General features: G+C 46.9%; 1 protein-coding gene across 11 annotated transcripts in view; it reads right to left on the reverse strand.

Annotated features, from left to right (window-relative positions):
- EPB41 (erythrocyte membrane protein band 4.1) overlaps nucleotides 1–25,417 on the reverse strand; it is a 94,960-nt gene that overhangs the window by 59,637 nt on the left and 9,906 nt on the right. For 3 of the 11 annotated variants that reach the window (XM_053964386.1, XM_053964385.1, XM_053964383.1), the window contains one exon: nucleotides 19,171–19,391. The exons of 5 other annotated variants lie outside the window; for them this stretch is intronic. Coding sequence is in view for 1 of the 6 variants with exons in the window: in XM_053964379.1 (XP_053820354.1) it covers nucleotides 24,658–24,686 (29 nt within the window). In the remaining 5 variants the exon portion in view is untranslated. Of the gene's footprint in view, nucleotides 1–19,170; nucleotides 19,407–24,657; nucleotides 24,887–25,417 lie in introns of those variants that run through there. 3 more of the 11 variants (XM_053964387.1, XM_053964384.1, XM_053964379.1) reach the window with 3 other exon arrangements.

Here is a 25,417-nt window from a genome sequence, read left to right on the forward strand (position 1 = left end):
AACAGACCAGGCAACAGGCAGAAAACCAGTCACCCAGCTGCTCCCCCAAACACTCAGAGCCCGGAAACAGAAGCTGTTTGTAAAGCCTCAAGGGACTGACTCTGTTTGATTGGGACAAACTCCAGTGCCACCAGAGACCCAGAAGGATGTTGCCCCAATGAATGCAGCACCAGAAGAGCACTGCATGTCCCAGGAACATGCTCGAACACGTCACACCACCTCCACAGGGTGGTTTTCTTCCCAGCTTTCCTGCTCGTGATGCTCAGTGACCATAAAGTCACCCTTGACCCTGAGGTCGTTCCACAAGCCAGGTAGCAAAGGAGAAGATGGTTCCTGGAAAATCACTGCACATTTTGTAACAACTCCCACACAGAGGATGTTCTCCAGAATCCCCCTAGGGATCCTGCACCACAGGGCAGGTGATGCCCACCCTGAGTTAAAAAACCAATGGGATATCAGTGCTTGGATTAATGAGACATCCTCGTTGGCAGTCCTCATCCCATAACAAAGTCATTCTCCTCTTAGCAAGGCTAGGGAGAAGCCCTCAGTGAGCACACCTTCCTAATATTTCCATTGCACAATGTTCTTTGTCCTCTATTGGCACAATTTGGCTTGTTTCACGCATGCAGAAAGCACCTCACAATGCCAGGAGGTTCTGCCCTGTGTCCTCACACACATCCCGCTTCTGCTTCAACACAACAAGATCCCACAGCACCATCCAGAACAGCCAAATAGTTGGGGATGGGTACCAAGATGGTAGGAGACACCAGGACACCAAACTAACCTGGGGGGACACAACTGTCAGCTTCCCAAGGCTGCATCCCAGCATGGCTGGCAGGGATGAAAATCCTCCCATCCCCACCAGGAACAGGAACCAAACAGAAAGGGAGTGTGAAGCAACAATTAAATAGCATCATGTACAGTCAGCAGTCAGTTATGGCACGTAGCTGAGCAGCTAAGTCCTGTCACCTCCCAGAGCTGCTCCTTTCGTGAGCGCAGGGACTGCAGCAGAACCCCTCTCACCCCCTCAAGATTCGGCTTCCAGCCATTTCCACCAGTCTGTTTTCTTCCATCCAGCAGTGGAATCAGGCAGCTTTAGTTTTTAATTCTCTTAATTAGGGGTGTGCAGCAGTCTTCATTCCTTAATTACATTCATTGACATATCTGATGCAACAGATTTACAAACAACCATTTTCACTGAAGGTGGCTTTGAATCAAAATTGCCGTTGAATTCCCACACTGGCTGTGCAGTGTCACCAATGGGGAGAAGACATAACATGGCGTTCTGGATGCTTTAACAAGACACACAGCTTGGAAATGCCATTTTCATTAAACAATCACCTCTTTCTTTGGCAGAGCAGATAGACCACTGGCAGTCGGAATGGGAGCGCAGCTCTCAGAAGTTTACAGCAAAAAAGTGACCACTTCAAGCAATCCTCTCCAGTACTGACCCACGGGATGGAGGAACAGCATTTCAGTGCCTATCCTGATGATTTTGGTCCATTACCATTCAGTAGCTCAGTTAAAGGCAGACAATGGGGATGCTCCATTTCAGCTGCTCAGCTGTCAGGAATCCCTTTGATCCTCTGGGACAGCAAACACTCAGTGAGCACTTTATCACCCCCACTTCTGCTGCAGCATGAAAATAACGATGCTGACACCTTCTGCCTGCCCACAGAGCCATGGCAGCATTATCCCACAGGGAGCCTGTGCTCACTCCTGCTTTGAATTACTGCCCCAGATCCCATCCTGATGCACTAATGGCTCACCAGGGCACAGCAGCTGAGCTCCAGCCAGCAGCCTGGCCTATAAGCAGTAGGAAACAGTGAACAGGATATTAAACACCACCATGGGGGGAAGGGAGAGCACTGATTTAAAGAATGAGATGAATGATAAGATGGTATTGTGAGGGTTTTTTAACCACTAGAGACCCAAGTAAGGATCCATGCTGGTTCCGGCAGCACGCTCTGCTCAGCTCCAGCATCAGCCCAGGGTCGCTGCAATTATTTGCATGGAGGAAATGTAAACAAACATCGCTTTCTTCAGACTACAGAAAGGAAAAGGAAGTTGTGTTCACCCTCAATACAGCAGGGAGGGGTCAGAAATACACTTTGCACCCACATTCAGGGGCTGTTTGCTCATATTTTTGGTCGCCGCCCTCCTTTCTGTGCTGGATGGGTTGGTGTGGGAGGCTGTCGCAGGTTGTGATTTCACTGAACAAACACCAGCACAGCCACATTCCACCAGCTCTCAAGAGGAATTTTCTACCTCTTCAATGCCCACCTTTGCCTCCCAGCACACCATAGCAGGGTTAGTGTTGAGTATCACACTGGTGCTCCTGGATGGCCCTTCTGCTTCTGAACAAAACACCACAGCACTTTCCCCTCCAGCCACACTTAATCCTGCTGATCCAAACAACACTGCTCCATCCAGGAGCTCCATGGACAACATGTACTAAAAGGATCTCTCCTACTCTCCTGTCTGGCTGCACCAGACCTGCTCTTTCTTCCATCACGCCTGCTCTTTCTTCCACCACCCCCTGATTCCCTCCAACCTTCCCCCCACTTCCAGGAGCTGTCCAGGATCCCCTTCCCCACCAACTCACACTTTTCTCCCCAGTCCTCTCCCTTTTATCTTGTATTACACACCACACTGGGAGAAGCTTAACACCCCTAAGGGCATTAAAGGGAGTGTGGTTATGAAGTCAGGTGGGCATGTGCACTGGGGAAACTGGGGCAGCACTTGGAAGTTGTAAACCAGCTTTCTCCACTCCCACCAGTGCCAGTGCAACCTGCCATGGCACAGCCAGGACACTGCTGGCCACCAACCAGCTGAGAAGACAACAATAAACAGCTTCCAACTCTTTTAACATTGCAATATTTTAAAATAAATGAAGAGCCAATACAGACAAAATAATTCTTTAGTAGAGATAAAGCATATGCAGAAAACAGTAGCTGGTTTAAATTTCTCCCTAATAAAATAAATTGTACATGGGGCTGGTGGTGCTTTATGGATAAGATACAGCCCTATAAACACAATTCAGCATTTAAACTTATTTTATGAGTTAGGTCTCAAAATAATCCTTATTCTATTCAAAGTGTGTGCTTGTGCATATACACACAAGCCCCCAACAATATAATGGTGGTAGGAACAATCACGTGGTTTTTCTTTGAGAAGCTTTGCTTATTTTCCTCTTTTTTATATTTAAATCCTTGTTGTGCAATTGCTTCATGCACAACTGAAGTTGCACTGAGCCCTAGAGTGCTTCATCCAGCTGAAAGCTCCACAGGGTGCTCACAGGGACTCAGCGCAGCTCAGGTATTTATCAAGTATCAAAAGCAACAGCAAATTAAGAATAAACCATATTATTCTCAGTATTTCTGATCCAAAATCAATTGGTCTTGCCCAGTACTGAGGAATAAATGGAGAGCCTCAGCTAAAATTATGCTGCTAAAATGCTGCGAATCCCACAGTCACAATTCCAGACAAGTGAGCCACTCTTTTCACTGTGCTGCTGACAGCAGGAGCCACACAACAATATTGCCGAAATCCACATTCATGCAGCACAAGGGAATAAAATACCACACAGATCCTCTTTTCTGCAGGCTCTGGTGATACCATTGTTCAGGTTAAAACTGCCATGAGAAGACCCTTCAAACGAGGCCAGGGTAAAAGAGTGGAGAGAGCAAAAAGCATCGGTGAGCTCACCCAGGTGCCCCAGCCAAACTCCCTCTTTGGTCCTCCAATAAATCCTAAACCACCTCCTTTGCACTTCCTTCAGGTTTTCTTTCTATACATACAATCTGAAGATAAACAGTCACCTGTTCCTCTCTAAGATGAAAACAATGAACATACAAACGAGGTCTGAGCAGGTTGAGCTAGCTGGGAGGCACCTCCTCACCAGTGTAAGCTGTAAGCAGGGCAATACAGAAAATAAAAGTAGAGAAATGGGAGCTCTTGCAGTGGCAAGAAGTGTAGTTTAAGAGTAAACAGCATAAACAAGACAGAAACAAATACAATGGGCTGGTCTCTGGAGAGGACATCGGTGCACAGCCTGAGCTCACTCCAGCTCAGGCTCTTTCCAGCTAAACAAGCCGCAAAAACTCTTTAGAAGTGAACTAGAACTCAACAACATGAACATTTCATTCTCTTATTCCTAAGCATGGGAGATGTTTAAAAAGTATCTGCCTATCCAGGCTGTGTCCCCTGTTCAGCACCCAGGGAAGGAGAAGAGGACCTGCCCTGCAGGCTTTGGTTCGCTGCCTGGGCTTCGAAGTGCCTGCGTTGAGCACGGATCTCACTGGCGTCACCACCATGTGGACTTGCTGTTTCCCAGGCGTTTTACCTGCTGACATTACAGCTGCAAGCCTGTTTGTTTTATTAAACCATGCTCCTACTCTTAAGCTACCATCCAATTACTGCTCCCAATTACTCGGCGCTCAAGAGCCAACATTAATTACAGAGTACCCTGCGAACAAGGCTGCTGCCTGCTGAACTGCACAGAGCTGAAGCATCCAGGACCAGGATCTCTCCTCAGGGAGAAGAAACAGAGATCCCTCATCTCAGAGGTGGATTAACAGTCCTGAGCATGAAGGGCAGGTTTGGTGAAACAGACCATGAGCATCACAGCCTCAATGCCCAGATTTCAGCAGCCCTTTGGACCCCCCAAGTAGCCGCAGCAATAAATATCCATTTTTCCCTATGGGATTCAACAAAACAGAGCACCAGTTCAAGCTTGGGGTTGTTAACCCAGAAATCTCCGGGATAAAGGGCAGCAGCAGCAGCCAGTGCCGTGTAAATGCCCATGAGTTTTAAGTGCCTTGGCAAAGCACTCAAAACCAGGAGGATGAAGAACCCAAACTCTATGGGAGAAATGCCTGTGTACCGTGGCCCTTCAAGCACAGGTACTTTTATGCCAAGAACTGAGCTGTTCAGGCATTAGTAACAGACCTGTGAGGTTAAGACCCAAAACAACTCCCTGTGCAGAGCCCAGGGACACAGGAGTACAGCCTGAGCCTTCGGGAAGAGCACAGAATGCCTGTTTGCCTTCACACAGTGGCCTCTGCAGACAGCAGCATAACAAGCTATTTTGCAACTCACATTGCTCAAATTTAATAATCCCCCTAAATTCTGGCCTCTTTTTTTGCTTTCCACAAATAGATCTTTATTGCACAATGCACTGATGCGGTGCCATTTGCATGAAACAGCGATATGCCATAAGGAAACAGTACTTTGTCACTATTATCTACTTATTTTTAAGTTGAATATTAGATTTTTTTCTCAAAAATGTGTTTCCCTTTGCATGTTGCAGTGCACTTTCAAAGTGTTTCACCAATAGCACTGCAGAACTCAGTCTTGACAACAACAGGGAAGATCAGTGCTAGACATCTAAATACAAGAGAAAAAATAAAAAGGTGAATAACTGAATAACTCTTCTCTGAGCTTCACTTCTGCTCCCAGACCTTGCCAAGCACAGCTTTTGAGAAAAATCCATGTTGTAGCACTGGGGCAGGAAACACCAGGGTGGCTTGAACTGCTCACACCAGGGACATGCCTACCTGGGGACGCAGGGAACACACCCCACATCTGGGACAGCACTGGTCGAGTACTGTGGAGCAGCAGAACATTCTCCCATAACCCACTACATATTTCATATTAAGAGCAGTAATTAAATCAATTAGTGGTTACCCAGCGAACTGCTACTTTACAGAAGTTCATTTTAAGCAGCAAAACCAACTTCCAGCACAGCTTAAAATAAGATGGTGCCACACAAGCACACACATGTTCATGCCATTGGGAAATGGGGAATGGCTGCATAAGTTTCTGCTGCAGATGGTTTATACCAAACACTTCCCTAGTACCAGATGGGTGGATCTCAGATTCCAAATGAAACATACACATCCCCATTTACAGTGATTCAATACAAAAAAGCCAGTCCTCCAACTAAAATGCAAGTGGCCACATCCATTTTTCTCCACAGTAAGAGCAGATCATATATATGATCACTGCAAAAGTCAGAAGGGACTGTGCTGGATACCACACTGGCTAATTACTTGTGTGCCAAATTATCAACTTAAAATTCAAATAACTGCATAGCTCCAAGCTGAATTTTTTTTCCATTTTGCAACTTTTTTTCCAATTCACATTAAAAAAAAAATATAATTCACAGCTTGGAGCACCAAAGACACTTCTTTTTTTAAACACAGCAACAAATTTCAAGCCTATTTCTCAAGGCATATCAAAAGAGCTCATCACTGCCGATACCAAGAGGTCTGGATCTTTTCGTGTCTGGGATCAACTCCTAATTTTAAGTTTTCACAAAGCCTGTTTTCTTGGTTTTCAAGAAACTTGCCCCATCCTGAGCTCTAGTGACTCATCCCCAGACATCTCTGACTTGCAGCACCTAAACTGACTGCACCCATGAAACACCTTGTGACTAGGCAAAACCACAGTCCATGGGTGGGAAAGCAGGGCAAGGAGACTAACTCGGAAAAACAAAAAAAACCAGCACGCTCCCTGTTTCTTCTGGAGATGTGGAACTGACCAACTGCTAGGCCTGGCTGACATAGGGACGTTGAGATGATGCTCAATCTCATGAGGTGCAGCTGGCTGCGTGTCTGTCCTATTTCCCTAAATCCCAAATGCTCTTGCTCCAATAGCAAAGCTCTGACAATCCTTTACAACAGAGAGGCTTGTGCTTTTCTCTCTCCCCTTGCTTTTTGTTTTAAAGAAATGGCTCAAAATATTTTCTCAGGGAGTGTTTCTGCTGAAGGGAATTGGGGAAAAACATAAGCAGACACTTGAGGTAGACAGGAACCACCCACTCACAAACCTCCTGTTTCAGAGGTGCATTTTTATGCAGCTGCAGCTCCAGTTCTCTCCCCTCAAGTCTAGAAAATTTTTTAGAACAAGTGTTTTAGTGAAAAAACGAATGTTCTTCACCAATCCTACAGTTTTTCTAGTGGTGAAGCTGAAGTGCTATGAGAGTTACAATTAATCAAACCTCAGTTTCAGTATAACTCATCACTCCTTGGTTTTCTGCCAGAGTCAGAAGTTTCAGAAGGTTAACTAACCTGTTTCCAAAACAAGCAGAATCTATCAACAAATTTTCAGCTGATTTTGTAGTTAATACATCAAAAGGGCAGAGTTCTTTATTTCCTTACATTTCTGTTTTCAAAGGCCAGGCAGGAGGTGGTACCTCTGCACAGCAAAAGCAGGGCTGAGCGCTTTTTGCAGCTGCTCCTACCACAAGAGTGATTTACAACTGTTTGTGCTGAGAAATCATGAGAAATGGTTAACGTACAACCACTTCCCCAGCAGCATCAGCCCAGCAAACAGAGCCAGCCCTGTAACCAGGTTAGCACCTCACTGAGACACCAATGAGCTCCGTGCACACCTTCCAACCTCCTGAACCTGTGTGTGATGGAGCTGCCGGCACAGGGTGCTGTCACCTCTCCTCTACCTGTGCCTGCAGAGAACCTTATCATTGGCACGGATGCAGCTGTGCATCTACCTCAAAAAAAGAGGAGAAAAAAGTTTAATTCCACTGTATTTGCATATGCTGTGTATAATATAATGTATTTTATTGCCAGCCTTTGCTGTGATTAGCACTGTGCAGGTCAAACCCACCAGTGCAATAGTCAAGCAATGCTCATGCTGCAGAGTGCAGCTCAATTATAAAAAAAATAAACCTGCAAGAATAGCATCACAGTAAAATACCAAATTTCTCTGTAATTGCAAGCCTCCTTGCTTTATGAATTCATCTCTCATGTCCACTATCTACTCCCATTCCTGCCTCAGGAGGCACACAGGCAAGTAACGCTAATAGATTCAGTTTCCCCGAGCGCTCCCTCTCAATTCATCATGCAACAGAGACTCTTTTTTTAATAAACCACATCTTTGCAAAAGGAATATCCCCATACATCATCATCAGGATAGATGAAGAGAGTCAATCATCATTTTAAAATAAGCCAAGAGCAGCAGCTGCAAAACATGAAGCCACTAACACTGTTGGTGCCCCTGATGGTTTCCCCACAGGCATCTGATGGGTGGTTGCAGGTGGGAGAAATAGCACCTGAACCAAGAAGAGAAATGCTTTCTGCATTGGTGCCCCAAAACTGAGGAGATGGGGAGACACTAGCTAATCAAAGCATCTTGCTTCGGAACAAAACAAAATAAAAAAACTTGCTTCAGTCTGTAAACAAAGGAAAAAAGGTAATTTTTTGAGACAAACTTGCTTGGACAAGAAGACCAAGTCCAAGTCCCTTGGGTTCTCGTTATCAACGGAATGAAGTGTCCCAAACCTCACTGAAGAGATGGGCAGGGATGGGGCCCTGCACTGGGATGGGCACAACAGCTGCTCTGACCTCATCAACCAATCCCAGCTTTATTCCACCATTTCCTGGAGGAGCGAAGGAAAGAGCAGAGATGGGTGGGAGCAAACAAACTGATACTGCCACCCATAAACAAAGGAAGTGTTTTTTGAAGGCAGCATCTAGGTAGATCTGATGGAAGTAATAGAAGCAGGAGTTACAACAACAGAAGTCTGAAGAAACTATAGCACTCACTAGAAGCAGTATCAGAGGAATTCAGCATGTGGCCATTTTCCCCCACTATCACCAGCATACCCTTCCCATGTTGATGCAGTTGCTCCCACTGCAGATAAACTCCCTTCTTCAGGGCCATCCTGACAATATTAAATTTTTCAGAAAGCCCTGAAGAATGAAGCCAGCTCATGTGTGTGAGTCAGCAAACTCACATGTCTGCAAGACCCCTTTTTCATCGTGTTTAAACAACTGGGGGAGCCTGGCTGCACATGAAAATCCATGGAAAAGCAATATATATGCACCCTACATTCTTCCCCTTCCAAAATAGTTTCTCTTGCTAGTTGCTCCCCCTCTTTGAGAAAGTGTGGGGATCCTTAAACCCTTTTGACTAGAAACAGCTGAAAACTCGCATTTTCTCTGCAACTGAACTCTTCTCCAGGCCCCAAAAGCTTCCAGTTTTTCCTGTGAAAAGGAGAAAAAGTGATGAAAGTTATTCCCGCAGCTGGACCAGGCAGCCCACACTGAGTTTATCTTGTTGCTACTTCATGTGCATATTCACCAAGACTCTCATGAGCTTCTCACACACACACTCAACTTTCAAGTTGGCAGTTGGAGATAAAAAAGCAGCTATATCAGCATCAGCCACCAGCACCAATCCCAGGAGGAATGGAGGGACATGGGAGCAGTGCTGGTACTTCCCAGGAGGAGGGATGGAGGGACACCAGGGAAGTGCCTGATTGATACTCATCCCACCTGGTTTCTCCCTGTTCAAATTGTAATACGAGCTACCAAGGGTCATAAAAATGCTGTTTTCTTGCATGGAACGCGGCCCCTTCCTCCTCCAAGCCATAGGGGTCTGCCTTCTGTCTGTGTCAGGGTATGTTCACATGACAAATGGCCTTTTTACTGCCTCTGTACGCTTACATGCATTCATGCAGGAGAAAGAGGGATACTGGTTAGGTGACTGGTTAGGTGACTTCTTTTGACTCCAGACCAACAACTATCCCCACAATTTAAGTACATAATTTCCATCTTGCCTGTCAATTCACTGCCACCCAATAGTTGCAAAACAGGTATTTAGGGCAGAAAATTTTGGCTTAATGCTGGATTTCAAGATTTTTCAAACCAAATGAACAGCTGAGATTTCATGGTACATGAAAGACAGGAGGACTCCCTTGTAACAGGAGGATGACAGCTCACCACTGCTCTTCTCCAAAGGGCTGCATCCCTGGAGGGTCCCATTGGCTGTGTCTGACATGCGTGTCAAAATGACACTGCCAGGATATGTGTCTTTGCCAACAGGACTAATACACTATGCACACACAGAATCCAGTATTTAAAGGACAGACCAGCAGTTTTTGTTTGGGGATTTAAAAGAGTTTTTTGTCAGTCTGCAAAATGTTACCCTGAGCTGTCTCTGCACTGACTAAAATTTGCATTTTCCCATAAAGCCCCAGGGCATCCTCCTCTCCTCTGGCCCTCATGTTAAGAGGGGAAATAAGGAATATACATTTAGGTGGCATACCAGGAGAAGTTTCTTTTCCCAGAGGGTGGTCAAGCACTGACCAGACTCCCCAGGGAATGGTCAGAGCCCCAAAGCTGCCAGAGCTGCAGGAATGTTTGGACAATGGACAACCCTCTCAAGGATGCACAGGATAGGATTGTTAGGGTGTCCTATGCAGGGCCAGGAGTTGGACTTGATGATCCTTGTGGGTCCCTTCCAACTCAAGAGGGCCCTATAACCAATGTCATAGAATCTCCTATCCATTGGTTCAGGAACTGGAAGGCAGCATGCAAGGCAAGGCTTCAGGAGGAAAAATATGTGCTGGTTAGGGCAGCTGAAGCTGGACCTGAAAGATTTTTATCCTTCCACAAACCAGCCCCTGCCCAATGACAAAAGACTCCTAAAACTCCCCAGGAATGGTTACCAGCTGCATGTTTCTCATTTTCCAAGTGCCTGGCTCAAGGCATTGCAGGCAGCTCAGAGGCAGAAACCAGGGCTGGAACATAAAATGTTCCATCAAGCTCCATGTCAATGGGATAAAACCAAACCACCCTTCAAGCCATCCTGGAGCATCCAGACCATCTCATGAGTGAATTTCAAAGACCAGATCATGCTTTTGATTCATTTGTACACAGGCATTGCAGACGAATTTGGGTGGTAATTATTAATCCTGTCTTTGGATGCAGAGTTTGAATAACAGGGAATAAATACAGCCTGGAGCCCTGGACACAATGGGATGGGACTGTCCCCACTTACACCCTGCTTGCTCTCATATTCAGTGACACACAGGCCCTAGGGGTGAAAATTCCATATGGAATTATGCTCCAAAGCCACACCAACATGGGAAGGCAAGGAGATGCTCTGGCACCAGCAGCAGCACATGCCATCTTCCACCTCCAAGGCTTTGGCTCTGCAATTCTACTATAAAGCCATGTGAGCAGCTTAGTTATTTATTTAACTAAAAGCTTTTAATTATCTCTCTCACACACACACATTCCATGGGGTGGGGAAGGAGCAGAATAATCAGCCTACCTCCAGTGACCAGAAGGTTCGAAGGAATTGTGGTTTTCATAGAAATAGCTAACTAGGCCAATTCTTCTTCCACTGCTTGCAGAGCATACTCCCATACCCAGGCTCCAGCCATGGCATGTTTTGCTGTGGCTACATCTCAGGCTGAGCTGATCCTGTAAGGACCCAATTTTGACAGAGCAAAGGATCCTCCACAGGTCTGAGCTCCAGGTTTCCTACCGCAGCCACAGAGAGTTATTCCATCGTGTGACCCAGTCTGAAAGCCATGGCACTCACCCTCACCAGCTGATGGACTGGCCTGCTCCCCAGAAATACACATGTGGGAGGGAAGCACCCAACACTGTGGCTGTGGCCATGCAACCAGGCAGCCATGGAGCTCTCCCACTGCCTGCAAGACGAAACGCTCCCCTGAGCTTCTCATCTTCCTACATCTTTTAGGCTCTGCACTGAGATCAGGGAGATACAAAATTCTCAGTCCCCTCCAAAAGCACCAGAGTTCAAGCGCAGTAAGACTTTATAAATTATAAATTACAAACCACAGCTATCAACATTTGCTCTGAGCTCAGCAGCTAAAGCAAGCTGGCATGGGAATTTGTTTAAAAATCCCAGATCAGAAATGCAGCAGGGTCTGGAGGAGCATGCCCTGGAAGAGTACAATTGCTTGAACACATCCCTGAAGCCCATGCAATTTCCCTCTCTGTGGAGCTGCTTCATTTAAAAAAAGAAAAAAGAGAAAGATTTAGTCCATCTACACAATCTACATGGACAAATTAAAAGCACTGGCTTTTAATACACAATGTGAGCGGCATTACACAAGTAAAAATTCACATAAACAGAAAACAAGCGTAAACAACTGACTGAACGTAAGGAAACTAATAATATTAATCTGGATTAAGTACAAGCCATAAACATTCCTACCTAATCCATCCGATGGACAAAGATAAATCCCTGCTATGCCGCATCTACAGCTCTTTGCAACTTAAGAAACCACAATACTGATCAAAACAGTAGTAGATAAGACATACAAAGGGAAATCTTTACGCATCGTTGTCTGCTTAATCTACACAAGATTACAGCAAAAACCAAGCACCAAGAAAGAATAATCATTGCAAAAGATCCCCAAACCCAGACTGCAACTTCTACTACTGATGCAAAGCTTTATATTGAACTTCCCCGGAGAAATACACAACAGCAAGAAACACAGCTCCAAGCCTGAACAGCCTGAATGTCTGCTATTCCTTAACACTCTAGGAAAACTGCACAGAAGTTAGAGGGAAGCCGACAGATCTGCAGTGGAGCTTGAAAGTACAAAGTAAGGTTTATGAGGGGAAATTATTTGCATACATAGAGGCGCTGCAGTGACCCTCACACTGTCCTATTAAAGCCCTTAGATTCATCACAGCTTCCCAGCATCACACAGTAATGTAAAAGCAGCTCCAGCAAGTTCAGACACTGACCCAGTGCGGCACACAGTACAGCTCAGCTCTACCTCCCCACTGCAGCCTCACCCACACATGCCTCCATCCACAGAGGGGTGGAAAGCTCACACTAGAAGCAGGGATCCCTAGCCTGGATAGGTGGGGAGAGCCCAGAGCTTTCCCACCCGGCATGGACACAAGATCTCTGAGCATTACCAATTTCCAGGGCTTTTTCCAAGAAACGGGTGAAATATGGGAGTAAGGGGCTGAAGAAAAATCCACCTGCAGTGACACAGGTACTGTCACGGTTCCCCCAAATGAAGAGGCTCTCAGCATATACCCCTCATTTGGGAACACAAGGAAAGATGTTTGAGAAGAAACTACTAATCAGATGCTGTGGATACTCAGCCAACACTTCCACTGAACACCCAAGGATGAAGAGCCTGAGGTTCACCTGCTGACCCCAAAAATCCAGGATTCCTTTGAGATGCCAAGTAACTGCTGGTGAAAACCTAGTACAGAGTCACTGCCTTCCATCAGCAACCCTTCTGTATACACAACTTTATTCAAGCATGTTACATGCCACATTCACAACGTCATTATCATCGTCATCCACCTATCAATGTATCAAAGCACATGGAGCATCCCAACACCCCAGCAAGCTACCCCGGTAGAGCAACACTTTGATCTTTAATAAATGAATTTGTGGAGGTGGTTGCTCACTAGATAAGCCACATCCTTGCCAGCCTATGTCCCATTCATTCAAATATCTGCTCAACAAGCAGTAAATGGGGCAGTAGGAGAGACATTGTTTTACCACTTTCCAAAAATCAAAGGATGTCAGATGAAAAACACCGTGGATGCTCATGCAGAGCGTATAGCACTTGGCAGGGAGATAGACTTGGAGTCAGGAGCTGTAGGTTTGGAGTATCATTGCCTGAAGCATTTATGGGCTTTAGGAACATACAATGTTTGGAAACAGGCCAAGAGGAGTCCTTACCCCTCAGGATTGCTGCTTTCCCATTAAATGCTTTGCTTTTTATAAGATTATTTGTTTTAACTTGCAATTGTGAGATCAGGTGAAAACACAGGTAATTCCTGTTCTTGTCATCTAAATTGATATAGGAAATAATGAATGTGTTTATATTAGGAAAAAAAAATCATCCTTCTCTCTGTTTCATAAGGCTCTAATTCAGTTTTCAAGGTAAGGAGTGCGCACTATAATTATCCTGATATTTATCTTCCGCAGTAGATTATGTTTGTCCATGAGAACCCTATAAAATCCTCACCTTCTTTAAGGCCATGATAGCAGAGATATGCACTGCCTTTTAGATCCCACCCAATGCTCAAAATTGCCCTAGAAGTGCAACTGAAGATGCAAGATTATGTAAAATATAAACATCAAGAGTATCAGCATCACTGACATGCGACACACAACCCTTACCAACCACCACAATGCTGCAGGAAAACCTCCAATTCATTAAAAATATTGCTGGACCATCCATTAAAAAAGAAAAACAGCCTACTTTGGATCTCCACAAAGCAACCTTTGAAGCAAAGGGAGCAGATCCTGGGGCAGCAACACAAGAGTTAGCCAGCTGTGAAAGGAATTGCACTCCATGGCATCACAGCAGTAGCAGCAGCCAGGGCAGAGCCCCTCCGTATCCCTCCTGCAGACCCAGCATATTCTCTGCCCCTGACATCTTACAGAGATTATTTTTACATATCTCAACTGTAAATAAGAATCACTAATTCAAAGACCATCCCTCGAGATTTAGCAAACTAAGGCAAGCAAAATCCAGCATGTTTGAAAAGCCTTCAAATCCTAACTGGAAAGAGCAAGGAAAGGCAAAAACAGGGTTTGTGGTACTGTTCAAAAATTAGATTTTCAAGGAATAGTTTGGATTGGAAGGGACCTATTTTGCTTTGCTTGTCCAGTATCTTAATTAAATTAACACAAAAAATTACAACTGAACCAGCATAGCACGTACTCCAGAAATTGGACAATCTCTGAGAAATTTTCCCTTCATCATGCAATTCTTGAATTACCATTTACACAGCCACAGAGGGAAAAGCTGCCAGACCCTGCCCAAAACCAGCTTCCTCAAACCAGTGCAGCAAGGGTGAACAAGTTCCTTTTCCCCAAAAGACAGGGAAGTGAGAACTTGGGACACTTGCAGCTGCAGCACTCAGAGATGGTCAAGGTGGATTTTAACTCATTCCAGACCTTCTGGAGTAATTTTCATCACAAACAGCGCCTCACTGGAGATAGGAAATAAAAATACGCCTTGGTGGAAAATCCAGTAAGAGCAACACTTCCCAGTGGGCCAAGGTGTTTTCTTGAGCTAGAATTCACATGAAAGGAGGGTGCCTGGACAGGAAAGAGTCCTTGCCTGACTGATACCAGACCACAGAATTCACATTTGTCCCACGGGTGGGTGAAAAGGCATCGCCCTGTGGAGCCCTAAGCCCTTCCCCGCCATATCTCCTTCCTCCTCCCGCACAATGGACTCCGGGCACAGCTGGGGATCCCAGCTCGGCCAGGGCAGGCCGGGCAACCCCACCCCAGCAAAGGGGGACACTGGGTGCCAGCTCCCCTGAACTGTGAGTCCCTATCCTGCTATCCCCATTTCTTGCCTCCTGCAGAACCTGTCTCGGGCTGAGCCTCAGCCTTTTGACTCCCAGTACTCCATGTCACACACAGCCCCACGGAGCGGTGGCACACGAGCCGCGCACACACACGCACTGGATTCGGTCACTGCAAACCCACTGTATACACACAGATACCCTGTGCACGCACACAGGGCAAACGCAGACACGCACAGTACATACACACGCATGGAGCACACTCACCTGCTGCGCAGAGACACACGGTGCACACACATGCACAGCTCGCACATGCACTGCGTGTACACGCAGTGCTCACAGCAGTCACACCACACACCCCCGCTACAAACTACACACACAAAGTGCTCGTGCAGACCACGCGTGCCCACTCCACCACCCCACGCACCCTTTACACGCACAGGCACACCAACCGCACACACTCGCTGTGCAGATGCACCTTGCGCAGACGAGCACACGCACTCACACACGGTGCACAACCGCACACGCGCACATACACGTGCCCACCCGCACAGAGTCCGCGGGCGCGCACCGACCCGCCGTTTGCGGACGCGAACTGGGACCCGGACACGGACACGGACACGGACACGGACACGGACCCGCCGCGCAAAGGCCGCGCGCACGCTCCCGCGCGCACTTACCCGGCCGCCCCCGCGCGTGGCGCCCGCCGGCCTCACGCCGGGCCCCGCAGAGCCCCCGGTGCGGTGCGGCACCCCGGGGCCGCGCCGTGCCCGGCCAGGCGCTCCGTCCCCGCTCCTCCCCGCTCCGCGCCCGCCGCTCCGCGCCAGCTGCCGCCCGCCCGCGGCTCTGCCCCCCCCGCCCGCCTCCTCCCCCCACAACACTGTAGTAAGTTCTCATTGGCCGAGGGCGAGGGGCGGGACGCCAGCGCCGCCTCGCCATTGGCTACGGGGAAACCGCGGCCGGCGGCGCGGGCGGGGGAGCGTGCGCCCCCTCCTGGCTCCCCCCGTGCCGTTCCCTCACGTTCCCTCCCGCGGGCGGCCCGGAGGGAGCGCCCGGAGCGCCTTCCTGAGCCCGCCACAACAGCACCGCGGGAGGCTGAAGTGACGGGATTACCGCCCGTTCCTGCCACCACCACACCCTCCCCCGCTAAAGTGATGGTGGCGGGGGGGCGATAATTTGGCGCCGCACGGCCCCAGTAGGAAGGGGATGGGAAGGGTCCTGCCCGCCGGTACCGCGGGCGGCAGCGCCGCTCCCCCTCCCTCCGTGACCTAAATTTTAAATACCGTTCGCTGCCTCCCAGAGAAAGTCGTGGCGCAGCTCTGAAGGGAAACCCAGGGTGAAGAAGCAAGGAGGAGTGTATGAAGAAAGATAGGGGAGGCGTTGGGGTTTTTTTATGCTGTTATTATAGTCTTCATTTTTTTAAGCATAAGGCCATTCGTAATCGAACAGGTACTGCCTCAGTCTGTGGCAAGCCAAAAAAGCGACAATTGAGGTGTCTTGGTCAACAAGAAACGCCCCCAGGAGCCTAGCACAGCCCCACCGAGGCGCCCGCCCTGCCCCTGCTCTGGAATCCCGCACCTCCAGCACGGACTGCATTTTCCTCGCTTACAGCCAAATTAGAATCAGTTATTTTTATCAAGCAGAGCTGTCTAGCTCTCCCTGCTTTGTACATCAGAGCAAAACACGCTGCCCAGTGCCTCTTGAGCACTTCCAAAGGTTCCAGCAAAGCTGCTGCCAGCCTGCCCAGCTCAGGAACCAAATCCCCCTCATATATTTGCACAATTCCAAAATACGCCTGGCACTAAGGCGTCTCCGTTTGTCTCCCATAGAGAATTAAGGTCTCAGGCACATTATTCTGCTTGGATTAAGAGCAACCGCCCTGCCTCTTCATCAGCAGATAATACCCAGTGCTGGGTCCCAGGCTGGGATCGCTCCATCACTGGTACCGACCTAGCAAGGGCCACTCACACACTGAGGGCATTTGTGCTATATGAAGCTAAAAATACCCAGATTTTTAGAAAAAAAAAACAAAAAAAAAAAAAAAAAAAAAAAAAAAAAAAAAAAAACCATGCTTCTCACAGCTATTTACCCCTTCTCCTTTATGTGTCTATGACAGCGCTGCCAAGAAGAACAGAGCAGCTCCCCTGTGTCTCAGTGTTGAGACCACTTGCAAAAAGCTCCTTAATGAGAGGGAAGACAGATATTTTTTGCCTTAAATCTGGACAGCTTGGTGGTTTCCTTGGACTTAGATGAGCACATCTAATTAAAAAAAGATAGGCTGGGAAAGTTCTGGCAGCTCTAAATCACTGCTCCTACATTAGGGACAGGTAGTTCCTTTGAATCATGTCCTGAAGCTCTGACTTCAGTCCCCAGTGCAAAAAAATAGCACATTTTAACAGCCTGGGCAGGGCATGGAGGAGCATCAGATGTTCAGTGCTGACCCACTACAACTGCTGCCTTTGCTACTGCTCACCCATGGGTGAGCTTAAAACACTGCCAGAAGAGAAATACCAGTCCAAAGGGCTTTGAGGAGAAAACCATGGAGCAAAGAAACCACAAGTTTTGGTTGGCAACAGCTTCTTGCAACTAAGAAAAACAAGCAAACAAACCCACACTGCTTCATTGTATACTACACATGGCAGATTACATGGAGGAGAGACCAGGGCAACAAAAATTTCACATCAAAGTGGTGATTTAACACTACACAGCGCATCATCCACTGCGCTCCCATCACCAGATGATCCCCAACTCCATCTGCCAGCAGCTGAGAACAGAAGCAGCAGCTCCTGCATTTTGTATTCCCAGGTGAAGCATTTATCCACGGGGAGCATTTATCCACTTGTGCGTAAGGGCAACGGATGCTGTCACCTCTTCAGACCCCAAACAAATGGCTGAGAGCTTGATTGGCTAAAAAGCTAAAGGAAGAGAAACTAAAAAGTTGAATTATCAAGTACAAAAAGAGGCACTTGGTCTACGGCATGAGAGCCTGAAAAACATTCTTCTGGGGCAAGGGGATCTAAGCCTACATAAAGCAATATTTTATAGGGAGCAGAAAATATGTGAAAAAAAAAAAAAGGGAAAAAGAAACCCAAAACCACCACTCTTATGCACATGGAAATAAACCCATCACCACCACATTTCTGGAATTGACTGGCTTAGCTTCGAACTTTTTCCTTCCTACACAGCCCCAAACTGACCTCTGAAATCCCATAAGAAGTAATGGAAATTTCTTAAATTCTTCACTATAAGAACAGTTTGCCCTGTGCCAAGCCTGGATTGCAACTATTTAAAGAACTCTCCCAGTTACAGCTGGTTAAAGTCACTTTATGGGAGTCATTTAGAGACTGAGAATTATTTTATTAAGTCAGGATTTCTTGGTATTTGCCTGCTGGATATAGGAATAAAGACAGGAATTATATTCATTTTAGGCATGCGTTTGGGGTCGCTAAGGCAGAGGTTGTTCCTTGCAAGGTGAAAGGCCACTGGGAGCACTCAGATCCTGGTGGACTCAGTCAGTGCAAACCAACTGGGTCATGGAGGACAAAGCCAAACCCTGCCCTCTGCCTGGGTAACGTGCAGGCACTTTCAAGCAGCTCAGCAGGGCACACTGCAGTGTCCTAGGAGCATCCAGATAACAGATTAAATCTAGCTCAAGTTAAGTTCTTCATAGAACAGATCTTTGTAAGGTGATCCAGCACTCTGTAGGCCCCACAAGATACACTCCTGGTAGGATTTGTTGCAAAACAGGGCTCCCAGTTTACACCAGTGCTGGAAAACACTGACCAGAGCATTACTGGCACAACAATAAAAGGCACAGAGCTCTCCTCTTTGCCCTGAGGAGCTTCTCCAGTGAGGAATTCCCAGTCTAAACAAAGCAGTTGTGCATCACACTGGTGCTGTGCTCCCTTCCCCAAAGCAAGCAGGATTTAAAGTGAAGAGAAATACTTGGAATTACACCGAGGTCTAGGAAAAGAAAAAAATTAGGCTGGTCAGATGAATCCTCTATGTATCCTGCTCTAAATGAGCTGCATTACGCACACATACGTGAACACACAACAGGCACACTGTTTCCCTTTCTCACACTCACTTTGCAAACAAGTGACAGTCTCCTTGCAGCAGCAGCCATTTCACAAGAGCAAACAAGGTGGGAGGAGAGCAGGTGGCTCAATTTTGTCAGTTCCTGGCCCTCTGCCCTTGGCTCCTCTTCCAGCTTTGCTGTCACCATCAGCAGTGCTGATTTGGCTGTGAGCAGAAGACAAGAATGAGGAGGAAAGGAAGCCTCCTTTTGACTTTTCAAGCTTTGTCTTCCTGTAAAATGGTGATCTAGAATTAAGATATTGCAGGTAAATGATTCACCTGGAAGGAAAGAGTGCTTCAACTAATGCTGCATTTCTCCCTTGCCCACCCTCATTCCAGCACAGAATTCACTGCTGAAAAAGCCTCTGACAGGCTGAACTGCAAATTCAAGGAATTTTCAGTAAGGTCTAGAACACTTGCACTGATTTGCTACAACTCATAGTGTGCACAGTGAAGGCAACCTGGAACATCTACACTCACCTGGCTCTGTTTCAAGTATTTAACCAAAGATTAAATCTAGTCCAGCCCATCATAATACTCTCCAAAACCAACCATTGATTCATTGCTGAGATAGTTATTAAAGGGCCAAGAAGCACCCTCCATTAGCTAAAGAGACTGAGTGATTTAGGTATTGGAATCATACTTGGCATCAGGGCAGTTGACCTCCAATTTTGCTAAATCCAAACAGCTTCTGCCATCCTTTTCTTTGTGGTTTCCTTCTGGAGAATTTTCTTTTGTTGGCTGTAATTTGTAGCCTTTAAAAGCTGCTGTTGCTAAACTACAACCATGTATTCTCCCATGGGCAGAAAAATCCCATTTTTTAGCCATTAGATCTTTTTGGTACTGGGCTGGCTCATATGGATCCCTTTTGGGCAGATGGGGAAAGCAGAGGGGGTGGCTGGGAGCTGAGTCTGTACACCCAGGAATTCCCATCCCACCTGCAATCTGGTTAATTGATTCCAAAAGCTCCCGTCATGAGTTTCACTGATTTGTATGAAGCTGATGTTCATTTGAGGCAGTGTCTTGCAGCACAGCAGACAAACTCCAAGTAGAAAGAGGAATAAAACAGAAGAGGAGCTTCAGTTCTCTCCAGGCTATGTGCCAGTGCAGGGAAGAACAGCTCCTGGAGAGTCAGCTTTGTTTAGACTTAGAGCTTAGAGTCAGCATGTAAAGCACATTTCTGCCAAGATGCACCATTAAAGATTAGAGGAGGTCAGCTGCAGCCTGCAGGGTTGGGTGTGTTAATGTGGTGAATGTTTCTACATTGACAGAGAAATACTTTTCCTCTCAAGTATGAGTAGGAAGTATTAAACACACAAGTGGCTGCACTGAAATGATCTATAAAAAGCTTAACAAATCCTGGAAAACGGATTACAGGTGATGCTGTGAATTCAAGCAGGCTCAGGAAAAGGCAGAGTCAGTGTGGCATGAGCCTGAACTCCAAAAACAACCTAAGAAACTGACTGAACCACGGAAAGAACCATCACAGGAGCCTCAGACTGTCCTACAGCACACTCATCTCCATCACCTCGAGAGCTCACCCTCCTTCCAAGCATTTACTAGGATTTCATTTCCCAGCAGTCGCAGTAAAAAACTAAAACCAGAGGAGTGTGCTCACAGACAGCACTTGACTCCCTATCCCTCTTTCAGGAATGCTGCTGGCAACTCCTATGTTTGGGCAGCAGGAAGAAGTTCAAGCCCTTGTGTCAGCCTCCTAAGAGAAGCAGGACCAGCCAGCCTGGCCAGAGAGGCAGCTGTCCCTTCAGCGGGGGACAAGCTCAGCTATGCAGCCTTTCTTGAAATGCACCCAAAAAATAACAGTGAGTGCCACCTAGAGACCAGAGCTCCAGCCGGGAGGCAGCCAGGCTGCACTACAAACAAAAGATGTCAGGGGCTGATTTACTCCTTGCATGGATGAGGAGTCAAACTGTCGCCAAGAGAAGCTCTGGCTTCTTTAAATAACACCAGGTAGGTGCGTTTTCAACTGCAGCTTCTCCCCAGAAAGGCACCAGTTCAGTGAAGGAGATTTGACTCCATGCTGTTATGCTCTTGTTGGGCAAAGAGCACCCCTTGGCTTCAAAATGCTTAGAGCTCTTTGGTATGGGGAAGGACAGTTTCAAGATCAGGGTTTATTTAGGACTATTTAAGACTATTTAACTTTACCTAGCAGTAAGTTTGAGGCAGGTACTTGGCAGAGAGCGTTTGAGTCTGCACTAACATATTCCATGTAATTCAAAGGCCAGGCAGCAAATTCACGCAAACCATGAACCCAGCTCTAGTCAACAGACAGCAAGTCTGTTGGCAACTGAGGGCTAGACCTGTGCATCAGTGAGGGACACCTGGCAAAACCTAACATTTATTTAAATTAAACTTTACCTGTGGAGAACAAATACAACTTCTAACCATTATTTTTTCCACAAATAAGAGCCAAAGCTCTGCACCACCTTGGTCAGCACTGCGTCCCCTGCCTGACATGCCCTTGGACCTCGCAGGGTTTGTCCCGAGCTACTAAACTGGATCAGACTCGTCACTCTGAGTCCTGCCTATTGATGTTCCCAGAACCTGATAGAGCACAGCCGAAGTCTGCCCAGAGGCATTTCTGCAGGTGCACAATGATTAATTGGTGCACATTTCCATATCACAAATTAAAAATACCTCAGCTTGCTTGAAATGCAGTATATTAACCTCTGAAACTGGCAGTCATGGATACCAGCTTCAAAAAGATGAATATCAATAAGAATCCCAGAGGATAGCATCCCACTGCTGCCAGATTTTCTGGAGCTCAAAATAAGGCACTTTGAGGCTTTTTTAAGGTAGTAACTTGACAAGCTTATTTTATTAAGAAAACCCAAAGTGGTTCATAGTAATAGACAGAATCCAAGAAACTGAGGAGGGTGAGGGGCATAAGGTTGCCAAGGAAAGCTGTGGGCATGGATGAAGAGACAGGAAGCTGAGGGCAGGAAGCATACTGCCATTGTCACAGTTAATTGCCAAGAGTCTGAAAAGGTTGGTCACTAAAATAAATAACTCTGTTAGTTCGGGGTGTTCTGCAGGTCCACTGAGACTGCACAGTAACAGTGCACACAGTAAATCTCTAGAGCAGGAGATGCAACAGCAGCTTGGAGACGCCAGTCTCACCCTGCGCTCACTGCAAGCTGCATCAGAAAAGCTAATAATCATTAAGCTGCCATCTTTTATTTCTAATTATTTGTCTCCACAGCAGGGTTTCTCCAACCATCAAGCAAAAGGGAAGCAAGTCTCAAAGGCGTAACTGTTTTGAAGTGGGCTCACAGCTGCCACGGCATGAATGCCTCTCCAAGAACAGTAGCAACTGCTCTGCATGGCCCACGGAGCCGGGAGGGAAAGCATCTCTGTTTAGGCTGGTTTTCAATGTCGGTTTTTAGGTCAACCAAAACAGCTTTCCTTATGCAACAGAAAGCTCACTTGTTTTGGAGTTTTTGCTTTCATTTAATTAGATGGTAATTCAGAGGGCAGCGCTGCTATTCTGAACGCCACAATGAGAACTGTTTTCACTGCTTTACTAAGCAACAAAGTGAAAACACTGAGCTAAGCTGTCTCTAGAACTTGACACCATATTAGGGACCACGGTCTCCTCTGACAGGGTGGGACAAGTGAAAGAGATACCTTGCTGCCACATTTCCATAGAATCATGGAATCATTTAGGTCAGAAAAGCCCTTCAAGATCAAAGAGGCTAACCATTAACTCACTACTCTCAAGCCCACCACTAACCCATGCCCCTAAGTGCCACATCTACACAGATTTTAAACCCCTCCAGGGATGGGGACTCCATCATTGCTCTGGGCAGCCTGTGACAGTGTTTGATGACCTTTTCCATGAAGAAGTTTTTCCCTAATATCCAACTTAAACCTCCCTGGCACAGCTTGAGGCCATTTCCTCTTGCCCTGTCCCTTGTTCCCTGACCGATCCCTCTCAGGCTGCCCCCTTCTATTAAGGAGTTGTGGAGACAGAAGGTCCCCCCAAGCCTCCTTTTCTCCAGGGTGAGCCACCCTAGCTCCCCCAGTTGCTCCTGCTGCTCCAGCCCCTTCTCCAGCTCTGTTCCTTTCCCTGGATACGCTCCAGCCCCTCAATGTCTTTCTTGTTATGAGGGGCCCAAAACGGACCCCAGGATTCAAGGTTTGGCCTCACCAGTGACCAGCACAGGGGGACTGCCCTAGTCCTGCTGGCCACACTAGTGCTTGTACAGACCATGTGTCATTTGCCTTCTTGCCCACCTGGGCTTATGTTCAGGCACTGTCAACCAACAGGAGAGGTTAAAGAAGAAAATCTCACTGAATGGTGCTGGAAACCTCATTTGTTCTTCCTCTTTGGGCTATGTGTAAACAAGAACTAAGGGGAGACCCAAATTCACAACACAACAAGCTGTTCGAGGGCTCTGCAAAGCAGTGCCCTTCTCCAGGTCACCCATGAATTCTGGGATAGAAAGAAACAACATATATAAATAAAAATAACAGCACGCGGCTTCCAGCATCACCAGTGCCACCGTATGGAAAGACAGAGCCCAAACACAGCCCATGAATGGACACTCTGCACTTACCACCACAGACACAGCTCTGAACAATTTTTCAGCAGTAGCCTCACCTTGGATTTCTTGACAGGCTTTAAATAATGGCAACATATGTAAATCTCAGCTTGAAGGTCAAGAGCAAAATCCCCAACAGAGGCTCCTCTAGCATTTTCAGCATTTTTCCCTCATGGTTTCTGCCCCGCAGCTACTCCCAGCTTCTCTCCATGGAAGCTGTTGGTGTGTTACTTTGCCCAACACTTACCAGCTCAGGAGAGGAGATTATATTACTATATTTAATATAAATATATTACTAAAACTCCTATGCATTTTATGTTTACCTATGAGATAAGCTAGGCTTAAAGATGGAGAGGCAATCTGAGCCTGCTGTTTTCTCTGCTGAGTGAAGGTCAGAGCTGTCCCTGAGTCAGTGATACTGTACCACACCCCCTTTATCTTTGCTATCCCTAACAAGGTACCAGGTGGCTTTCTTGTTTGCTGACAAAGAGTGACACCAATTATTCAGCAAGCAGTAAATTTCACCTCATATCAGGATCAAAACCTCCACAGCCTGTAACAAGCAGGACCACCAAAATGCAATTCTCTCCCCTCTGTGCAATACATGCAAGAAAACTGACAAAAGTAACATGGAGACTGCTCTGGGGAGAGAAAACCAGGGATGGTCCAGGTTATCAGTGTTTCCCAAGGGGGAAATTCACCCTTGACCAGAGACTTGTCATACAGAGACAGCCAGATGAGTGACCGTCCTGAGGGTCTGCTCAAGCACTGAGCAGGAACACTCTCTGGCCAAAGATTTGCTCCAGGCTACCCTGGCACAGCTGCAGCTGCTGTGCTGGTACAGCTTTGCCTCTCACTAACCCATTCCAACGATCATGCAAGTGAGCACTTGTATCTTGCTCCACATCCAAGCTCACAGCAGCTTCCAGCTGTACCTTCCGCGCGGAGGAGTTTTATTCTGCATTCAAATGGCTGCTGGGTGTTTGGTGGGGTTGGAGCTCAGCACCTCTGACCAAGGCAGGTTTTCTAGTCAATTAACAATCCTGATTTTGGAGATTTGGTAGCAAAGCTCATTCAGATCAGGAGGCAGCTGCTCATCTTCCAAATATAGTGCTCACTTTGAGTAAGAACAACAGGTTTATGCTTGGATTTGATTCATCTCTCCTGCCATGCAACGAGGCATTGTATAATGATGTTGAGTTTAAGAATAAAGCAATCCGTTCCCAGCACCTTTCTCTGCTTTCCCTTCAAGTCTTTCATCAATGACTGGCAGCACATTAAATACTCAGGCACAGAGCAGAGCTGCTCTAAATGTGCTCAGCCCTTTCCCTTACTAGGAGAGGAGAGGGTGTTACTGGGGAAGAGGAGTGATGGAGAGGGGAAAACTTAGCAGGAGGATAGTTTGAATTTTAAAAAAGAAACAAAGTAAATTTAAACTTACTGAAGTTTCCAGAGAACACAACCTCGATGCAAAGGCACCACTGCATCCAGAGAAAAAACTTCACCAAGCAGATCCCTTCCTTCCCTCCACCCTGAGAACACACACCTTGTCCTCAGAGGCTTTAATATACAAACACCGCCTCACAGCCAAGTTCATGGCAGGCACCAAACCCCTGCAGGGAAACAATCAGAATCCACCCCACCAGGGCAGTTTTTCCCCCATGCAAAGCAGGCTCTCCATGAACACAAACTGAA

Source organism: Vidua chalybeata, chromosome 25 (assembly GCF_026979565.1).
Source record: "Vidua chalybeata isolate OUT-0048 chromosome 25, bVidCha1 merged haplotype, whole genome shotgun sequence".
NCBI classification, from domain to species: Eukaryota; Metazoa; Chordata; class Aves; order Passeriformes; family Viduidae; genus Vidua; species Vidua chalybeata.